Here is a 21,965-nt window from a genome sequence, read left to right on the forward strand (position 1 = left end):
CAGTAATGACATAATTCCAAGGCACACATGACTTACATCAGAAGATGACAATCCAGTTGGGTACAGCACAGGATAACCATTTGATGTCATATTGGGGAATGAAATTGACAGCTTAAGTTCTGGCATTGGAAAAGATCCACTTTTTCTAATCTACAAGAAAAAACTGGAAATGTAATCTTTCTTCCTCTTTTAATAGAATTCTTCTGTCTTACGTAGGACTTTGTTTTCTAGCTGATGAAGTAAGTTGTGTAATATTTTGAATCCCCAAACGAATGTAGATCCTTTATGGTGCTGTACAGAGAATTGGCATAATTCAGCCAGCAGAAAATATGGACACTTAATGGTCAGTGGCCGTATGTATCAGCTATAATCATATTGTTCCTCCATCCCCCATGCTCTTAATAGGCCTAGGATTAACAGAAGACCAGAATTGGAAGTTTTTGTCTGTTATTATGTTCTTGCCATGCTCATTCTTTTTATTTTTTATTTTTTTTAACATACCAGTCTTTTTGAAACTGGAAAGAAGGGAGACCATGGAACAATTTAGATTTTTGGTTGCCTTTACCCAGTTTGCCATAATTCCTTAAACCCATAAATCGTCTCTAATCCTGGCTAGATGGGATCTGCCACCACTATACAGGCAAACCAGACTCCCATCTGCTTCCCTTCACAATTCTACCCCCAGCTAGGGCTACCGTGACACTGGCTGTTGATAATCTGGTTTTATGAGAGTCAGATTTACTTTCATCTCAGTCTCCATTCGATTTTATCCACTAACCCAAAATTTCCACTTAGTATCATGTTCTGCTACCAGTAGTGAGTGTAGCTCAGAGGGAAAGGTGGGCAGGATAAAGTTCAACAGGAAACTGAACTCACTATCCAGAGGTCCTTCCCTGCTTAAAAGGTACAACTGAACTGGGACAACCAGATGCAGTGGTCCCCTTCCCACTGCTGAAGCATAATCTGCAGGCCTGAAGCCTATGACATCCCTGTGCAGCTTCTTTAGCTGGGTAGGGAACACCTTGATCTACATAGATAGACCCAAGGAAAGTCAGTGATCTACCCAACTGAGCCTTCCAGACTGAGAGCTCCTCAGATCTGAAGCAATTTCCTGGGTTGGTAAAGATGAAATACATCCTTTAATTCTGGAATTCTGGAGGTTCCTGACCAGCTGCACCTGGACCCTTAAACATGCTCCCAAACTCTTATCTTCTTGATTTCCAGTCAAATTCTGTTTCCTGATATTCAGTCAGAAATTCTGTGTTCTGTAATTATCATTTTTTTCTGATTGAAAAATGTTCCTTTTAGAAACATTGGAAAATACTGAAAATAAACAGAAAATAAACGTTTCCTATACTTCAACTACCTTGGTAACATTTTAGTGTAGGTTACCTGTCCTATTTGCATATATGCATATTTATAAAATTTGTAACACAATAAAATACAGTTTTGTACCCTGTCTGTAAAATGTATTATGCTATGGCATTTTCCTTTAAATGTATAAGTTTATTGAGAATATGACTGTTCATAACAACCACAACATCAATATTGTTGACTATGTGCCACATGCTGTGCTAATCTTCTTATATGCATTATTGCTTTTAACCCTGTTAACAACTGCAGGAAGCAGATCCTCTTATTATCTTTGTTTTATCTATGAGGTAAGAAGGTTGGAATGAAAATTAAGAACTTCCAAGATCACAAAGCTAGTAAATAGCAACATTATGGTTTCTTACTCCAAAATGTGCCTTCTGAAATATTACATTAAGTCTCTCCATTGAATATATGATAATCTCTTCACTAAATATATGAAAATTTAAGTAATTTCATTGTGTTAAGTGTTTAGATTGTGCCCAGGCTTTAATTTTTAAACTATTATAAATAATATTGTTAAAAACATCCCTGAAGTCTTTGTTTCTATCACCAAAAATTTCCTAGGGAAAATTCCGAGCAGTAAACTTACCGGGTTTCACCTTAAAAAAAGTTCTTTTAAAAAATTCCTTTATTCCAGTTCTAGAATTTACTTCAGCAAAATAATCAGAGATACACACAAAGTTTTATGCTCAGGAATATTCTTAGCAATGTAATTCATATCAACACTGTTATAAGAGAGAGTACCTATTTCAAATCTGGACCCTAATAAGTTACAATATACAAAGTTCTGCAACAAAGTATTTTTGTTTTCTTTCCTTTTTTTGCTGAATTTTCTAGTTCAGGGAAAGTGAATGGGGCTGGAGAAATCTGATAGCCTGAATTCCAAAAATCTGTCCTAGAATCCAGTAGAGTGATTGGCATTTATGCTAATTTCCAGGGAAATTAGCATAAATTGTCGTAGGAATTCTAGCAAAGAGTACAAATTTTAAAAAATGAAATTAATCTTGGGAGTATATGTTTATTTATACTCTATGAGAGAACTTTTTTTTGTGGTTGGCAATTCCCAAAGGGACTGAGGCTGTCTTCATTTATAATTTTGTTGCATTATCTCATATTTTTGAATACATATTTAAATCCATTATTTGAATTGTGTTCTCTTTTTTCCTTGAGTGATTTTAACTTGAGTCTGTGTCAGTAACTAGGCATTACCTAAAATAAAATTCCGTGGTTGTTTGCTATAGTGGTATAGAGTTTGTTATGAAGGATTTAAAAGGAAAAATAAATGTAATAGAAAACATCACTTAAGGAGGTGGTAGTACCAACATGAGTAATTTATAGTACAATGCATGTGAAAGGTAACAATAAGGAGAACTTGATACATACTTATTTGTTAAGTAAAAAAAATTGCCAAGACAATTGTGATAACAAATTTCTGATAGTCATAATTAATGAAAAAGTGCTTTTCTCAGTCACACTGATAAAATAATGTAAGTAAAGTCTACAGGTTTATCGGTAGCATCTATCTAGTCCCATAGTTTATATTTTTTCTGGAAAGTCATTCTAGTGGTATCTTATTTTGAGGAAATTAGAGACTTAGATCTCTAAACTGATGTGAAAATATAATTACAACAAATTTAAATCTTCAGTGAAATTATAAAGAAAAATATCAATTGAAAATTATATTTATATATTATATGTCTACATTTATATTTATGAAATTATAAAGAAAATATGCTGGAATATAGAGATTAAACATTGAAGCAACATATTTTTATGTGTCTGTTAATACTTTAATTTATATATTTACAAATAACTCCTTTAGAATACTATTTTAGAGGTAATTTCTTACCAAGTAGAAGATATTAATTTCATTTCCAATGTCCTCAGTAGAATTAATAACTTCAGGGACTGTCTCATTGGCAGCAATTGAAATGTGGTATTCACTTGCAGAGCTTAAAAAATTAATTAGAAGAAAAATAAAACATAACAAAGTTTAACTTTTATTTGGCCTCATTATTTTCTTTCTCCATATCATGTAATTCCACAAAAATACTTGTAGGGATTTCAAATCATAGGGGAATTCATTTACTTTGAAACCTAAAATTAAATCTTTGAGGAGAGTGAGAAGGATTATGTAATTTAGTTCAATAGTCACTGATGCTTATTTGACCCCAAAATGCTAGAATATGAGTTTTAAAAGTTAAAATTTCATGGTTAACAAGTGAAAAGTTTCCATAAATTGACTAATACCATTTATACCTAGTGAAAAATGAAACTAAAATGTAATGCTGAATTCTAAATAGATTAAAAATTTTTACCATTTCATAATTTAAAGTCCTATATTTACTGCTAAACTTAAAAGTTCAATCTTCTCTACACAGCTTCATCATGTTCTTTGGATGAACTTGGTAGAGTAAAATAGTATGTTTTTAAGCAGCACTTCAGTCAAGGGAAGACAAAAAATATTTATAAGTGTTTGCCAAAATTTGATTTTAAGTAAATGGAAAACTCTTGGGGAAAAGTCAGTGCACCAATAGAAGTGGATACAGAAAAATACAGAAAAGTGGAGACAGAATTTAAAGGCTGAGAAATATTAGCACAATCTACATGTATGTCCTATAATCATGCCATTTTTGTAGTCTCCAGTTAGTAAAGAGAGAGTGCCACAGATAATAAATTATTAAGCCAGAAGGAAGATATTGAATGCTCCCAATACAAAAAAAAGATAAATGTTTGAGACAATGGATGTTCCAATTACCCTGTTTAGTTGCTATATATTACTTGCATCACAACGTCTCCAAGCACCTTATAAATATGTACAATTATTATGTGTCAATTTAAAACAGTTTTTAAGTTAAAAGAAAAAAAAAGCAAGTGAAATGGTTTAAACTAACACTTCCTGAATATATAACCTTGGGTAAATTACCCTCTCTGAACCTCAAATTCTTCAACTGGAAAATGGAGATAGTAGTTGTATTTGAACCATAGTGTTATCATGAGGATCACATAAGACAGAACACAAAGGCTCAATAAATGTTAGCCACTATTATTAAAAAATTAATAAAATGATAAGACTTTTAGAATAAACCTACTTGCCACTGATTCTTATCCTTTTAAGTGTATTGCACATGTTTATTTGGCAAAAGCTTGGAGTTCTGCTTAAGCAGGGGAAATTATAGAGGGAAAGTTTGTCAACATGGTTTGTGTTGGGATAGATAAGAAGTTCTTAAGAGAAAGAATGGTTTATGAATGGTGGAAGAAATAAACAGCTCTTATCAATGAGAAATGCTTTAATCTTGTGTGTCCAGATTGAGAAGACTGATCAGCTTCCACAGGATGAGAACGATGACCAAGAAACATGCTGGCGGCCTCTAAGAAAATATCGTGTTTTGCGAAGGACTTCTGGGTCTTCAACTTGCATTCGGGAATTAAGACTGGACAGCAAATGCAATCTGGTATCACTAACACCTAACATTCTGGGTTATTTAGTATAATGGTTCTCAAACATTAGGATGCATGAGAATTACCTGGAAGGCTTGTTTAACCCCATCCTCTGAGTTTCTGATTTGGTAGGTTTCTGGTGGGGCCAGAGAATTTGCCTAACAAGTTTCCAGGTGATGCTGATGCCCTTGGCCAGGCAGGGACCACACTTTCAGAACCACTGGGTTAATAGAAAGGCATCAACATAAAAATGTAGTTTTCTCCTACCTGTAAAACTGTAGTCCAACTTCATATTTTACCGGGATAGAAATGTTTACTACGTTATCAGAAAGGGTTTCAGGAGGTTCTTCGCTGTCACTAGAAAATACACGGCACATTCAGACAAACCATTAAAATCTTGACTATTTAGAGACATTTCTAAGTGTTTGAAAGAGAAGCTTATCCTGGCAACTAAATAAAAGCACGTAAGAGTATAATTTTTAATCATTTTTTAAATTGGGGTGAAGAAGGAGATCAGAGATGATTGGTATGGTTGAAAGTTCCCAAGTTGATTCTGATGTGCAACTAGAGTTGACAATCACACTGATTTATGTTTTTCAAAATTCTATGACAATAATGATAAGAATCCCTCGGTTTAATTGTTAAAATACAAAGGTTACTGGGCTTCCCTTAGAAATGTGGATTTAGTGGTTCCAACTTGGGGTGCAGGAATTTCTGTTTTTAACCACATATCTGCCCCCAGGTGATTCTTATTTATCACGGATGAGGACTTAGTAAAGATAAGTGATTAGGGTCACACAGCTGAGAGTAAATCTAAACTCTTTTGTTTTCTTCTTTAATAGTCTTTCCATACTAAGTACTTGATGATCATATTATTTGTTAAGCACTGATTTATTCTCTTGATTTTGGTTATCATTTAAATTATATATTATGTAAACACATGTATATATGTGCATACACACATATACACACTTCCTCGTATTAGAAAACACATACAAATGATATAACGAGTAATGAACACTGGCTCTGGGGCCAGAGAATGGGATTGTTCTTGGACACTGATACACTTTGGTCAAATTACTTATCTGTCTTTGTTTTGGTTTCTTCATCTATAAAATGGGATATTAAATGAGTAATAAATGATGATTAAATTAGTAATAAGTATAAAGTGCTTAAGATTGTGCCTAGGACATAGGAAATATTCAGTAAGTGTTAGCTTTCATTATTATTATACACATACCCCTCCACCAACTGACCAAGCACCTAACATATTGTCTCACAGAATGGGCATAAGAGTACCTTTTAATGGCTCTGCTTATTCCCAAATGTATAAAGTGGCTCATAAGCAGCAGGACAGAGAACGCAGCATGCTGCCTTGGATTATAGGTATTTGTGTGACTCAGCTCTTAGCATGAATGGTCCCCTTTTCTCTCACCCATTCCACACTGCAGCCTTCCTAAATTCATCTCCATAAGCAGCAGCTCTGTACAGATGACTTTACCTCTCAAAAACTTTACTGGCTTTTCAAGGTCTGTTCAATTAAGAAATAATACCTTGACTGACATTCAGTACCTAGCGTAATATGATAGAATGCACACTCCCTGTTTATTTTCATTGCTACTTTATGTATTCTTTATATTTCAGCTAAAATTGATAACCTTTTTAATCAAGCTATATATTTTGCCTGAAATGCTCCACCTGGTGCTACTCAGCGACCTCTCTGTGAAATGCTATCTACCCTTGAAGGTCTTTCTCAATTATAAGTTCCTTGATAAAGCTTTCTTGGGTTCCCATTGCCAAGTAGATATTATTTCAGCTTCTATTAATTTTCTGACAAAGCTTTATATCTCTATAATGGATTGTTTTTATTCTATCCCAGGTTACATAATTTTATACTAGTCTCAACCCCCTACTGTAATACCTACCCTATGAGGAGTTTCGTGCCCTTAGTAATTTTTACATTCGTTACAGTGACTAACTCAATATCTTGTGCATAATAGATGTCAAATAAATATTTGTTGAGTTGACTTGAACATACAGAATTAATTAATCTGTTAATTCATTTCTCTAATTTATTCATTTAGTCTACATCTATGTAGTGATTATAATATGGCAGGCACAATGCTAGTCACTGTGAATAAAACAGTAAAAGACACCATCTCACTGCAGACAGGTCAGTGGATAATTATAATTAGAAGAAAGTTACACCACTATTTCACTTTCCTTATTGAGCCTTTGCTGTTGTTAGTCTGTGTGTTCTATGATACCTTTCAGAAGTACTGACTGATTTGAATAAAGTATATTAAATTACAAAAGGATATCACAAAACTTTAAGTCCGTCTAATGATTCATTTGACCTTGATGGGCAGCCAGTGAAAGTTTTTAAATTATCAGTAAATTTTTTATGAATTTAAATGCAATTTGGCAGATATAAATGATGTGTGATTATGGTATCTTCTATAGCTCATAGAACCATTGCTTTAATCTAATTAGGTGAATTATTTCTATTAAATGAAAATTTCTTTATTTTGCTACTTATTCTTAAGGGTGTTTTTTGTGAAGCAAAGTGGTTAATTGCCTTCCACTTCTACTGATCTCCTACAACCTGGAAGAAACTGTCAGTGAGTTTATAGAGCAAAATATTCGACATACACAGAAGAAGCAATATACATTCATATACATACATTTATACACATGTAAACCAACCTTGTTGCACTTAAATAAATGGTCACATTTTCCATGAGATAGGATGTATTAAACTGAAACAATATTTTGAAAGTTACCTATAAAATAAAAACATGTCTTTAGTAACAGATAAGAAATTGTTTGCTTTGACTAAAATATTCAATTTCCATAAATGACATTACCTAAACTCAAATTATGAAGTTATTTGAGAAACATTGTCTTACAAAATGAAACCTTATTGTATCTCAAAATAGATAGAATAACATATAATATACATGTTCTTTTTCAATGTGAATGTCTACCATGTTTTACATATTGCTATAATGTGAATGTTTCCCCTCAAAATTCATGCGTTGAAACCTAAACACTAATGTGATGATATTAGGAGATGGGGCCTTTGGGCAGGTGATGAGATCATAAGGGCAGAGCCCTCATGAGTGGGATTAGTACCCTTGTAACTCAGAATGCTGCCTCCCTGCTTCTGCTATCTCAGGATGCATTGAAAAGACATCTTCTATGAAGCATGAAATGGGCCCTCACCAGACACTAGATCTACCAGTGTGTTTACTTTGGACTTCCCAGCTTCCAGAACTGTGAGAAATAAACTTCTGGCTTATAAGCTACTCGGTTTATAGTATTTAGTTATAGCAGCCAGAATAGACTAAGAAACATGTTAAATAAAACGTATAGGAGGTCATTGGTTTGGACAGCTCTTGCTCTAGGCCCAACAGACTAAATAATGCTTAAGTTCCACACCACAAAGCCGAAATTAAGTCATTTGTCTGACTTTTTGAGAGATGAGAAAAGTGAGAGATAATCACCAAATCCCCAATCAAGCCAGTTTCAAACAGCATGATAAGAAAATCCCCTCTGCTTTCACTTTTACAAGGAAAATAACTTTGAAATGACCAATCGACTTTTCATTCTGTTTCTGCTTTCTTCAGCCCTTTTCTCTCTATAAAGTCAACTTCCTCTCCTCAGCTCATCCACCATTCATTTTATTTTACAGAATAAGGTGTTGCCTGATTCTAGAATTGCCAATAAAAGTCAATTAATATTTGGAAATTCAATTTGTTCCATAGAAAAAGAAAGCAGGTTAGTGGTTGCCTGGGGTTGGGAGAAAGGCTGTTGAGGAAAAACAGAGTGACTGCCAATGCATACGTGGCTTCTTTGTGGTGTGTGAAAATGTTCTAAAATCAATTGTCGTAATGACTGTACGATTTATAATTTGGTGAATATACTAAAACCCATTGAAATACACACTTTCAACGAGTGAACTCCATCCATGCTACGTGAATTATATCTCAATAAGGCAATTGTTTTTTAGAAAGAGAGAGATGGAAGGAGAATTTCTGATTAAGTTCTAAACCAATCTATTTGAAGCATTCTTTTTCTTGAAGGCCAGAGACACCTACTACCTAGGAGACTCCAATAACAGAATTTCCCAGCTCCATTTTATCAGATATGTTATGTAGTATAAATTAGATACGTTATGTAGTATAAATTTTAAATCTTGTCTTGGTGTTCGAGTTTGCCTGTGTAAGAATTGTTACAAGGTTGTTAAATATGTTTCTGTTATTTATAAATACCTTGTACAAAATACCTTATACCAAGCATTTTATAAATAACAGAAATATATTGCTCGCAGTTCTGAGGGTTGGGAAGTCCAAGATCAAGGCACCAACAGATTCAGTGTCTGGAAACACCCAGTTCTCATAGATGGCACCTGCTATGTGTTCTGACATGGTAGAAGGGGTGAGCAGTCTCCCTCAAGCCTCTCTTATGAGGACACTAATCCCTCATGGGGGCTCCACCCTCTGGACCTAATGACCTCCTAAAGGCCTCATCTTTTACTACTATCACATTGGGGATTAAGTATTAACATATGAATTTTGGTGGGGCACAAACATTCTGATCATAGCATATTCCAATCTGTCACAATTTTGAACTGAACATTTTTCACCCATATTATCCTAAACAACCATTGGAAGGATTTATATATTTGTCTTTGCACATATTACTTTTCATATTCAATTTCTACATGTATTTTGTATAATCTGCTCACCATCTCTCCTCTTCTCAGGAAGGGATATCCAACTTTACATGTGATATTATGATTAGATTCACAACTGTCTTTTTGGATAGCCTAGGAAGAGAAAGCAAACAGAATCAGAGCGGACAAGCAGGTGAAATATTGAAACGTGTTCTTTCAGAATTTTCCCAGATGTGTCTTGGTGACTGCCTTGCCACTATTTTTGTCTCGATTTAGCTGGAAGAGGCACAGAATTCTGGGACCAGCTGTTCTACACTCATGGAAATCCTAAAACATCACTTGTGGGTGCCTGAAAGACAAAGCATATCTCACAATCCTACCTAAGTTTTCAGTTGTAAAATGGAAGTACTAATAGCACCTCCCTCACAGAGTGATTGCGGTGGCTGGATAAAATAATCCAGACACCCAAGACTGGTGCAGAGCAGCCTTCAGTGAATGTTAGTCATTGGAGGAGTTTAGTGCAGTGGATAAGAGCATAGGCTCTGACCCGTGACCACCAGAATTTAAACCCTGACTGCACCATTGTTAGCTTTATCCTTGTTAAGATTCCTCACCTCTCTGGGACTGATTTTCTATCAAGTGGTTTAGTCATATACTCTATTTTTTTCCAATTTAAAATGCCATTGAACATGAGATATGCCATTATTTTTACATACCCATAAGAAGGAAAAATAACACTGCCAGGTAAATAAACATGTTATCAATTGTAAGATGCAATTACAAGAATGTTGAAACATGAAAAAAAGGTTTTATCTTCGCATCTCTGCAGTACAGTCATACCTACTTACAAAAGAATTAATGAAAATGAAATGAGTGAAATCCTTAGTACAGGGCCTAAACCATGATGTGACTCAAGAAATGGTTGCCATCATTATTACTGTTGTTACTGTTAATATACGCAGAAGAGATGCACTGTCAGATTTTTAGCTATGCCTCTCTGCCAGGCCATTAAGTCAGCTGAGGAGGATACAGGCAATAATTTTTAATAGAGAAAAATTTTGTGGTAATATTTTCCCCAAGATTACTTTGTACATTTGTATTTATAATAATAATAATAATAATAATTTTTTGAGACAGAGTCTTGTTCTCTCTCTGTCACCCAGGCTGGAGTGCAGTGGTGCAATCTCGGCTCACTGCAACCTCCACCTCCTGGGTTCAAGTGATTCTCCTGCCTCAGCCTCCTGAGTAGCTGGGACTACAGGTGCGTGCCACCATGCCTTGCTAATTTTTTGTATTTTTAGTAGAGAGGGGGTTTCACCGTGTTAGCCTGGATGGTCTCGATCTCCTGACCGCGTAATCTGCCCGCCTCGGTCTCCCAAAGTGCTGGGATTACAGGCATGAGCCACCATGCCCAGCCTGTAATTAATATTCTTAATTGAATCCAAAATATAGTAATATATGACATTATTTTTAGGTTTGTCTTAGTCATCATGTCTCTAAGTGATATCCTAACAGATAGAGAGAAACATCCATGAAATCTGAGTTTACAGAAAGTAGACAATAGTGTTTTAATACTATGTATAATATTAAGTGCATTGCTTTTAATATAAATTGTATGTAATATTAATTAATATAAATATACACAAAATTTTAACTCAGTGGGATTCATTTAGAGATCAGAATTAAGAGCAAAGTTCACATTTGGAAACACTGATTACCTCTGATATAGCATCTTACACAGATTAATATATTTTATTGCCAACATAATAAAAGAAACCTCTGTTACAAATCAATAAGACACAGTTATTTAATACAAATATCTTGCCAAAGTAAGGATTTTGCATAGAAAGGGAGATATGGTATCTTGATTTTCCTGCAGGTAAATTATTTTTGCTTAACACAGAGGTACCTCTCTGTATGTCTGCTAACTGTTTTGGCTTTGATTGTTATTATTTTCCTTGACTCTGTTTCAGTTTCAGTGGTTTAAGGATTTTATGAAACATACAGTTTTTATACATGAGCTATCCTTTCCTCATACAGAATCTAAGAAAAGACATACATATTTGAATAAATAAAACAAAACTTTTTTAAAAAGCTTAATACTTTCACCATTGGTGAGGACTAATGTAAAAAATTCCTTCTATTCTTTCAAAATCAATCTAATAAAAGCAATTATCTCAGTAGCATGAAAAGTAGGCCCGGTAAATGACGTTAAGAGAATAAATAAATGAAAAACTGAAAGTTTACCTCAATTCCTGAAAAAACTAGATTTGGAGAATAATGCACTATTGTCCTGGTGTTATAGGCACTGTCCTTTGTATTTTTGACTGTGAGGCTAACGTTGAACTTATCATTCTGGGACCGGACAATCAGCAGGTCCTTTTCAGTGGTGGCGACATGCAGGCTGAGGTCTGAGACACATTTTTCCTTATTTCCACAATCTTTGGCAAAGGGAATCTGAAATGATGACAGGAAAGAATTTTTCAAAATTTAGCTATGCATTATTGAAAATTACCCATCAATTTGTGTAACAAAAATGGCATACAGCCAAAGTAAGTTAAGCAACTCATAAGGAGAATTTCCCTGCAAAAATCTTAAGGGATTTTACATTTATCCCTGTAATTTATAGAGGAGAGGAGTAAACATTTACTTACAAATGTAAATTGTGCTAGTCCTTTTAAGAACGCACAATTTTCATGGGTGCTTTGCACTGGCTTTTGTCTGCCAGGGAAGGACAGTTTTGAAATACAAAGTCAAGTATTGCAAGATCTAAATCTACTCAACTCTAATTATGAGATTTTTCTCTTAAAATTAATCAAATACTTAGGAATGTCATAAAGCTCAGTTGAGAGGGTGGAAAACGGTCAAGCCACAAATCTAGGAGTTTTGCTTGATTCCTCTTCATTGACCGCCTCTCCACCACCACCATATGTAACTCACCAAGCCCTGTCCATTCTACTCCTCTTCTAAATATCTCTCCAATCCTTTCTTGCTTCTGCATTCCCACCACCACCTCACACCCAAGCATTCTCATTTCCTCCCTGAACTAAAGTAATAGCTTCCCACTGGGCTCCCACATCCACCTGTTTCCCTCCAACCACTCTTCACTCTGCTGCATCCTGTCGCGTGGCTGAACCAAATAAAAACCTTCAAAAGCACTGCACTGCTCTTTCAAAAGTTTAGAATTTGTGCAGTGGCACCAAGTCCCGAATGACCTGGCCCCTGCCTTTACCTCCGGCCTCACCTCACATCACCTCCTTTCTTGCTCTTTAGAGTCAGCCACACTAGCGAGTGTCGTTGTTTCCTTCATGCTCAGGACTTTCACACTTAGCATCCCCTCTGCTCCCCAAACTCCCCTAAATTGGGTGGAAATCGCCCTATCCTTCAGGGCTCCACTGAAATGGCTCAACTTCAGGAGGGCTGTCCTGACTTCCCAGCCTAGGTGGAAGTTCCTATAGAGCTCTGAAATCCTCCTCCATAGCATACGCTCTAATTACTACTTAATACCTGTTTCCAGTGTTAGACTGTAAGCTCCAATGCCTGGTATGTATAAGACAATCAATATATCTGGTAGGAAGGAAGGGAGAATGGAAGATAGGTGTATGGGGAAAAAGAATTCCCCATCCCTCATATCTTTTCCATTGGAGCCACGCTAGCGACACCCTCCCTCTTCTCTCCCCTCACTCACTCTCAGGGGTGGCACATGGACTCTAACTTTGGGAACAGGAACTAAGTGAACACAACTCAGTCCCTTTCTCTCATTTCTATTCGCAGAGCAGCTGTACCCACAGGAAGCACACATTTGGCTCTACTCCATTTGACAAGTTTTACAAGGTGAGCTCCATGAAGAAGGACAGAGATGGATCAGCACTGCTGATGACCTAGGTGGTTACTGGTAGTCTAAGTCCATGCTTCAGTGTGAGGACACCCTTTATACCTAAACCATACATGGCAATCCAGTGCTTATTAGAATAATGGGGGAGATTTCTTTCCACTGGTCCTAAATTCAAATGAGGTAAAAATGAGTGTCATTTATTAGTTTTCTTAAACTCCAACAATAGGAAATTAGAAGGATTGGGAAAAGTCTAGAAGAGCCTAATTCTTTTTTAAAACATTTTAAATTGATTTAGGGTTATGTGTGCATGGGTTTCAAGCTTTTTCCTAATGTTACCAGGGCAAACCTGGAGATACGGCTGAGAAAGTTTACTATTTTCTTGAACAGTAGATAACTGAGAAAGTTCATTATTTTGTTAAACAGTAGCTAGCTGAGAAAGTGCATTCTTTTTTCTTAAACAGTTTTTTTTTTTCTAGTCTATTTATCTGTAGGTAAGCTTGCTGAAAAACAACTACAGACGGCCTGGGAGCTTCAGGACCCTTTGCCAATTACCAGAGGAAGATATAGTCATTGAGAAAACGGAGCAAACAAGAACCAGCAACCTCTTGTTACCTTTAGATCATTAACGTGTCATTATAATGCTAAAGTCCCTGCCATAGAAGAAAATGGCCACCATTTCTTGAACATATGTTGTATAAGGAAGCATGTTTATGATCTGTACTTGTACATCTGGAGTTCCTCTCTGGACATGCTTACAGATATCTCCCTGCCCCACATCTAACTCCTTAAAATTCCCCAGGTTTTCACAGCTTGAAGAGAAGCTGTGAGCAAGTCTTTAGAGCAAGAGCTCCCTCTTTCTCCGTTCCTGACCAGGAATAAAACCTGCTGGCCTTTTTTTTTCTTTCTTCCAGTTAGTTGTTCGTTCTTTGTGACCAATGCAGAGTAGTGAAAAAACACAGTTTACTAGTGACACTAAAATGTTCACAAGTTGGTATTTTGTATTTTAAAGAAATCTGACTTACATATTCATGTACTGAGTTTGGTAGAGAATCATCAAGAACAGGCCCATTTTCTGGATCGGTAAGATTAAAGTCCAACGTTATTCTCACAGAGTCCTGAAAGTCATGCTTGTCCTAGAGGGTGAAACATAAAATATGTCATTGGTATCATATTTACCGGGTGTTCTGTTCTGATCTTGTTATGTCTCCTTCTTCTGTCCCCAAGGGTCAGGCTTACTGCAACATTCTTGTGCATCTAATCTGACATATGATCTCATCAGGCTTTTGCTTCCCTGGACAGGGGTTGCCATTCTGACAAGGGGCATAGGGGAATGTGGAGGTTTCAGAGTATGACCTGTTGACTCACTTCCAGTTCCTCAGAGGGCCCTGCTGGAGTGATGGCAACATCACACTTTGCTGTGTCAACATAGGAGCTACCTGCATCACAATATAGTTTTTCTTGAGACCTCAAGCCAAAGATCATTATGTAACACTTCCGGGAACATTTCCCAACTTCAGAAGGGCAAACTTTCTATAAAATGAGTTACATTTCATTAATGTAATATATACCTAGAGCTATAAGGTTTTTTTGTTGTTGTTGTTGTTTTGTTTTTTTGAGACAGAGTCTCTCTCTGTCACCCAGGCTGCAGTACAGCGGCACGATCTCGGCTCACTGCAACCTCCACTTCCCAGGTTCAAGCGATTCTCCTGCCTCAGCCTCCCGACTAGCTGGGATTACAGGCATGTGCCACCACACCCAGCTAATTTTTGTGTTTTTAGTAGAGACGGGGTTTCACCACGTTGGCCAGGCTGGTCTCGAACTCCTGACCTCAGGTGATCCACTCACCTCAGCCTCCCAAAGTGCTGGGATTACAGGCATGAGCCACCATGCCTGGCCAAGAATTTTATAATGTAAAATTATTTGGAAAGGATGTAAATATGATTAATATTGTTAACATGCCACCAATAACAATAATCATTTATAGTATTCAAAATTATGAGCTTTATATACATTATTGCAAATTATTTCAACAGTCCTCTAAGATGAGTAACTATTATTGTCCTTATTTTACAGATGAAAGATTGACCCTCTAAGAGATCAAATGACGTTGCCAAAGTCTCTCAGAATGTGGAACATTTGGGATACAAATTCTACACTGGCTGACTCCAGAACAAATTTCAAAGTGCTTCTTTCAAAATCCAAAACAATTTTCAAAATTTTGAAAATATTTCAGTCCTTTAAACACCAGTACCTGGATATAACTTAGACACTGAATTTGTGGACAAACATAGACTGAGATGATTTTTAGCAGGTTGGAGACAATGCCATATCTGGTTTCATACCCATTCAAATTTTATCCACATTCTAATTCCTAAGTGTTCAGTTCTGATTAACTAAATAGGAGGGGCAACTCCAGTGTTATTTTACCAAATAATAGATTGATCTTGGTCCTGACAGAATAAGCTTCATGATAAGTATCAGGAAGCATATCAACATGAAAATCACCGAGGAAGAACAAATGTGGCACAAAAGGGTGCACATTTTCTGTCACTCCCCTGCCCCTGAACTACAATTTTCAAAATACAGACTATGAATATATCAATAATACAGAAATAAGTCAGAAGTAGGAAAATTGGCCTGGTTCCTTTAAAGCTCCAAGTTTACCGTCAAGTCTCTAAGTCTTAATGTCAGTTACTAAAATCAGTTTCCTCATTACCTTCATGCTGCTTCTTGTTTTTATCACTCTCATGTACATTTTAAGAAAATGTTTAGGAAACTCCTGCCCTCTGTTGGGAACATTCCCCATATACACAGTGTCCCAACAAAATACATTTTAAATGATTCACACTGGCTTACCAGCCATCTCTAAACATTAATAGTTTGCTTTCCAAAACTCCCTCATCCACTAAAATTAAAAAAAAAAAAACTGAAGTAGCACAAAGCCTACAGATGATAGAAAATACCAGATAATTTTCCCCTTCGCTCTAAAATCAAACGGCGAGATATGTAGTTACATGGATCCCAGAAAGCATACAGCCTATCAGTCTGCCCCCAGAGCAGTTAATCACTTATCAACCACAACTGACAGACAAGGCCCACAGAAATTAAATGTTTTCAAGTTGAAGGAATAAATGAATGAGTGAAAGAAATGAAGACACGAATAAGGTTTCTTGTCAACTAGAACACGGTGTCTTTTTCTGCCGTTCCATAATATATAGATGTCTGATAACGCAGACAGGGAAGACTAGAGATAGTTTTACAAATATTTGGAAATGAGAAAATTAGACCTGCGATTTTATGATAAAAATGAACAAACAAGATTTCCTTTATGACATCATAAGTGCATTTTGAAATAAAACAGTAAGAATTTGATTGACTTGAAATAAGACATCTCTACTATATTCTTGATTTGGAATAAGGCAGCAACGATATATGATTTACTTGCCAACATGTAGAAGGAGTGCTTAGTGCATTCTGATTTTCGAACTGTGATGTTCCTTTGAACCTTTCTCTCTTGAGTTCCAGAGAAAAAACTTCGTGATATTTGTCTTAGTGAATCTAGGGTGACACGGTACTGCAAATCTACAAAAATTTTAAAAAATAATTGATGGAAATGTTTATTTGAAGTGATTCTCATATTGTACAGCTTATTAAATTAGCATTATAGAAAAATCTCTTTGGCAATCAATCAAAAAAGATTCTATTGTTCAGCATATCCACACTGTTATAACAATGATATTAGCAGTCATGAAGATAACCTTGAGGAACTCTATAGAACTGCTCTCTGAGTTCACTGTGCTTTCAGTGTCTAATTACATTTATTGTTTATAATTCTTATACACACATGCACACCTGCCTATCATCTAATTTCCAGACCACCACTGTATTTATTATATTTTCACTTAAAACATTCTTTTTAAGTTTAGAAATGTTGGAACCCTGCTTAGAATATTGATTATGTTATATTTCAATAGAGACAAAAATATACTTTAGTTATTTGTTTACAAATATATACATTTTAATCTATTTATGTATAAAACGACATTATCTCAGCTTGTGTTCAAACCACTATTAAGGTTCAATAAAATAAGCATACCACAATAAAGAAGAGAAATGAAATCTTACACTGTATATGAAGGCTACAATATTCCTTAGTTGATCACTTAATTACTTTGCAAAAATTAAAGAAGACTGAAATAAAGTTACATATAAAACGCAAAATCATTATTTTATATTCTTATACCACATTGATCTTTCTAGTCAGGAGGCTATTTCAGAGCATATACATGCACGTATGGAACAAATCAAGAAAAACAGATTTTAAGGATTAATGGCTTTTCTCATTCTGCTTGTATTTGGTTACAGAGTAAATTTCTCTTCTTTAGCCAATGGCCTTTATAGCTTTGATTCGAGCATATTTCAACATCATTAAAAACCTGCCTTAGAAAGTGGAGAACGGAGGGAGGAAGAGGAAGCACAGGCTGACCTGATGCACCTGAGAACACACACACAGAACAAGTCTGACTCTCAGAAACTAGGGTCACCTCAATGGAGCAAAGGATCTCGGAAATGTGGGAATGGTAAAGTATTAGGGTTCTCTGCAATACCAGTCTTTCCCAAGAGGGGGCAAGAGAAGGGAGAGAAGAGTCATTGTAGAAACCCACAGGAAGGAAAACTGGGCCCATTTGTAGCTCAATTTCTAAACTCTACCTCTGAATCGGTATTTTTTTCTTAAGCGTCTGATTGTACATAGCAAGTAGGAGAGCCAGACAGAAACTATGGAGTGTTGAGGGCACTGCATACAAACATGTAATTTCTGCTCCAGAATTGACTGGGTTCCATAACCTATTCCTTTTGCAACAGAATTTTTTTTCAAGGTTCTGCATCTTCACTGGGGCAAATAGGATGTGCAGCTCACCATGGTGGGGAAAATACAATATCCTACTGGACTTCATCATGCTAGAGCAAATATATTGTCCTCGACCCAAAAGTACTTGCTATAATTATTTTGCTTACCAGCTTCATAAATCGTGTCTTCTTTAGACTTTAATTTCACATCAAAACACACTGTAGCATTTATGCATACTGTTTCCTTTCCCTCCATATGGCAGTTTTTCTTTTGAATATTCACTTTATTTGGCTCAAAATTCATGGTCACTTTAACTACGGCCACATCTCGGGACCTACAAACAAAAACAATGGGATTACTCACACATTTTTACATTTAATGAATGTCATCAACTTGGGAGTGCAAAGTGAGTGCATGGAAGAGGGTTCTGCTTCATGTATAATACAGTGCTCAGGACTCCATTTCTTTAATTAATCATTGTTACAGAAGAGATTATATCTGATGTTCTAAGACATGTAGGTTATATTTGGAAACCATTTGGGGCTTTTGGTTCAAACACCAAAGATCTAGTTTTTCCTGTGATGGAAAAGAGATGGGATCAAGTGTCCAGGTGAAACCCCAGAATCAACTATATTTTGGGGATTTACGAGTTTGTTCCCAATTTCAAAGAAGTCTAAAGGTCCCTGAACAGCCCGTAGGCCCCTGCTATCTCTTGTCTGGACTGTAATATTGTCTGTCCTTGTGAGTTCAGCTCTTCCTCTATTTCTAGGAAGGAAAAGCAAAATAACATTTGAGGCATTGTGCTAGACATGGATGCTATTTCATTTAATTCTTAAGGTTAATTATAAGCAACATCATTTTTGTTTTACGTTTGATAACTGGGGCTCTGAAAGGTTAAATATTTTATGCCAGGTCAAAAGCTATTAAGAGGAAAAACCTGGGATTTTAAACTCAGTCGTTTTAACTCGAAAGCCCAGTGAGATCAGAGTAAGATCTCAGACATGCAGAATATATGGATTCTGAGATCATTGTCTTAGATCCAAGCCGGAACAATTACTGCACATTTTTACCTGGTTTCTGCCTTGTGGCCAGAGCTAGCCCCTTATAACTGTGTATGTTGTGAATAATGAAGTCACTACTTATGCTTTTGCATTAAAAAAAGGTGGTTTTCTTTTTTCTGTTAAAACAATGTACTCATAGAAAATATAAACATCATAGAAATGCATAAAGAAAACACAAATAACTTGTTATACTACCACTCGGCAATAATCATCATTAACGTGTAGTACACTCAGTGGTTTTTTCTTTACAGAAGAAAACACGCATACACATACACACATGCATACATACATATATACAAAAGCACATCTTCATATGTATGCCTACAAATTTTTAAAACATTATATTACAATGAACAGCTTTCCAATATTTACATTTTTCTGAGAACATTATTTTTAATGGGATTTATTATTTTTAATGGGAGCAGACTATACCAGCATATGCACATACCATAATCTATGCATTCAATCCCATCTCATTGGATATTTAGCTTAATTTAAAAAAATGGTTTCTGAGTATAGTGGTAAATTTAACATTATTAAAAGATGGTATTACATACAGTGCTGTGATGACACCTTTAATTGTACTTCTAGATTGTATCTTTACATTTTTAGGAAGTTAAATCCTTAGTAAAAAGTAGGAACATTGGAATGCTTTTAAACACTTATTGATAAAGACCTTCGAATGAGTTTTAGCCAGTTTACCCTTTCATCAGCAATGAATGAACATGCCTAGTTTCCTGCTTAGTAATATGGATTCTCCAGGCATGAAGCTGCCTCGACCATTGTCCACCCCACACATCCTCTCTGCCCCAGCCAGATCTTTCTTGGGGGTCAGTCCAGGTCTCATGACAAGACTCACTATTTGCTTCCAAATGTTTTTCCTATCATCTGTCACTTGTATCCACTCTCACTTCTTGTTAGGCATTGTGAATCTTAGTCTTCGTGTCCCAGTGTATCGGTTTGGTCCATTCTGCTGTCAATGGAGCCTGGACTATGATAGGCAAATGACTATCATTTTGGGCCATCAATGCCTTGATTTGGGGCAGGAGAGGCCATAAATAAGTTTGCAAAGCTTTGCAAGAAAGCCTTGAAACAAAACTGGAGCATAAAAACCCTGAAAACATATTTTTAATATGAGAATTAATACAATAAATATTTGTGAGCTAAAGGGAGCATAATAAACTAATTCAGGATTAACATTTCAAACAAAATTGAAGTATATCCATTGTCCCTGACACTGCTGACTTCTGGTTTTGAACCTTGGCTTCTGGTGAGTCCTCCCCAAAGTCCCAGCCACTGTGCTGCCTAATATTCCCTTTTCTTAGGTATCACCCTTCAGTCTTCTTTCCCCTCTATTGTAAAGGTTTTTTTTTTTAATAGTGATTATTGTATGTGCACAATTTACTGTACCATTTTAATTTGACCATTAGTTCTTAAGCATTATCTTAAATTATAGCAAAGTCATCTATTTTCACCTCTCTATCTTCACCTTCCTTTTACACTTTATTACTCTTCTAGGTAGATTTTTGGGAAAAAGAGCATTGACGTATGTTTCCACCTGAATTACAGTAAACCAATGCATTAATTTAGGAGAATCAACATGTGGACTTCCCATAAAGTCACCTGGCATGAATAGACATTTTATTTATGAAACCCTTCCTTTATATTTCTTAATGAAATTTATTATATATTTTTCAAAATTATCATGTGGATTTCTCATTAAGTTGATTCTTGACTTCCTAGTAATTTTTTTCAAACAGAACAGTTTTTGAAATAGGATATTTAGTTTTTGAAATAGGATATTTAGTAAGCAATAATTATTTTTGCCTACTAAATTATTATTTATTCATAATTAATAAAGCCTTATGAATGTATGTATCTGGGCCAATTTGGGGATTTGGGCATTTTAAAGGCTGAGCGAAGATATTACTTAAGATGCCTCTAGGCTTGACCAACAATATAAACAGAGTCAGAGAGTGCTACGCGATTATCTGTTTCTATGTATCAGGTAAATGAATACAAAGTCGATTATCTCTCAAACCTTGTAAGCAACCCAATATTAGGGATATTTTCTTGTTTATATACATCCTCTATAAGATCTCTTCCCCTATACCTCTCCTAAAACAGAATACCTATTTTAGTGTAAACCACATAATAGACACACCAAATTAAGAGTTCATTCTACTTGTTTCTTTCATATAGCTTCTTTGTTCTTAAGATGTATTGACTCTTCCAGCTCACCCAACTGAATAACTTGTATTTGCATAGTGGAACACAAAAGGAAATAGATATTTGGTATGACATGAGCTCCAATCACACTGGGAGCTCTGCAAGTTATCAGTGACCCAGTCTCAGATTAACAGGATGTTATTAAAATACATACCAGAAGAGGGCAGCACCACCAAGGCCCCCAATAGTCACATCTGTCAGACCGTCACCATTTAAATCCATTTCTCCGTGGATAGACTGGCCAAAAAATTTCAGTGTCTCACCATCCCCACCTGACGGAATACGCTGTGAGAATGCAAAAAAAGAGTTTCATATGAGAAGAGTCTGTTCAAAACAGTTTCAAATAAATCTGAGAATTTAAATTGTTTAACAAAATAATCAATTTTGTTAATTTGGGAATCCGCCCAAGAGGTCCCTCATGTGGAGATAAGAGGAAATACTCAGATGTTCCCAGAGGATACTGCTGTTTTTATAGTACAGACAAAATCATTTCAAGGT

The 21,965-nt window shown here is 35.8% G+C and overlaps 1 protein-coding gene across 1 annotated transcript in view; it reads right to left on the reverse strand.

The window, feature by feature from the left end:
• The window catches only part of ITGA1 (integrin subunit alpha 1), a 167,636-nt gene that overhangs the window by 19,050 nt on the left and 126,621 nt on the right, over nt 1–21,965 (reverse strand). The window contains exons 15-24 of the mRNA XM_019013336.4: nt 21,622–21,752; nt 18,345–18,511; nt 16,774–16,910; nt 14,351–14,461; nt 11,741–11,950; nt 9,566–9,646; nt 7,522–7,598; nt 5,083–5,172; nt 3,224–3,326; nt 37–150 (exon numbers count right to left, since the gene is read on the reverse strand). Coding sequence (XP_018868881.2) covers nt 37–150; nt 3,224–3,326; nt 5,083–5,172; nt 7,522–7,598; nt 9,566–9,646; nt 11,741–11,950; nt 14,351–14,461; nt 16,774–16,910; nt 18,345–18,511; nt 21,622–21,752 — 1,221 coding nt within the window. The remainder of the gene's footprint in view (nt 1–36; nt 151–3,223; nt 3,327–5,082; nt 5,173–7,521; nt 7,599–9,565; nt 9,647–11,740; nt 11,951–14,350; nt 14,462–16,773; nt 16,911–18,344; nt 18,512–21,621; nt 21,753–21,965) is intronic.

The sequence above is a fragment of the Gorilla gorilla genome, chromosome 19, assembly GCF_029281585.2.
Source record: "Gorilla gorilla gorilla isolate KB3781 chromosome 19, NHGRI_mGorGor1-v2.1_pri, whole genome shotgun sequence".
NCBI classification, from domain to species: Eukaryota; Metazoa; Chordata; class Mammalia; order Primates; family Hominidae; genus Gorilla; species Gorilla gorilla.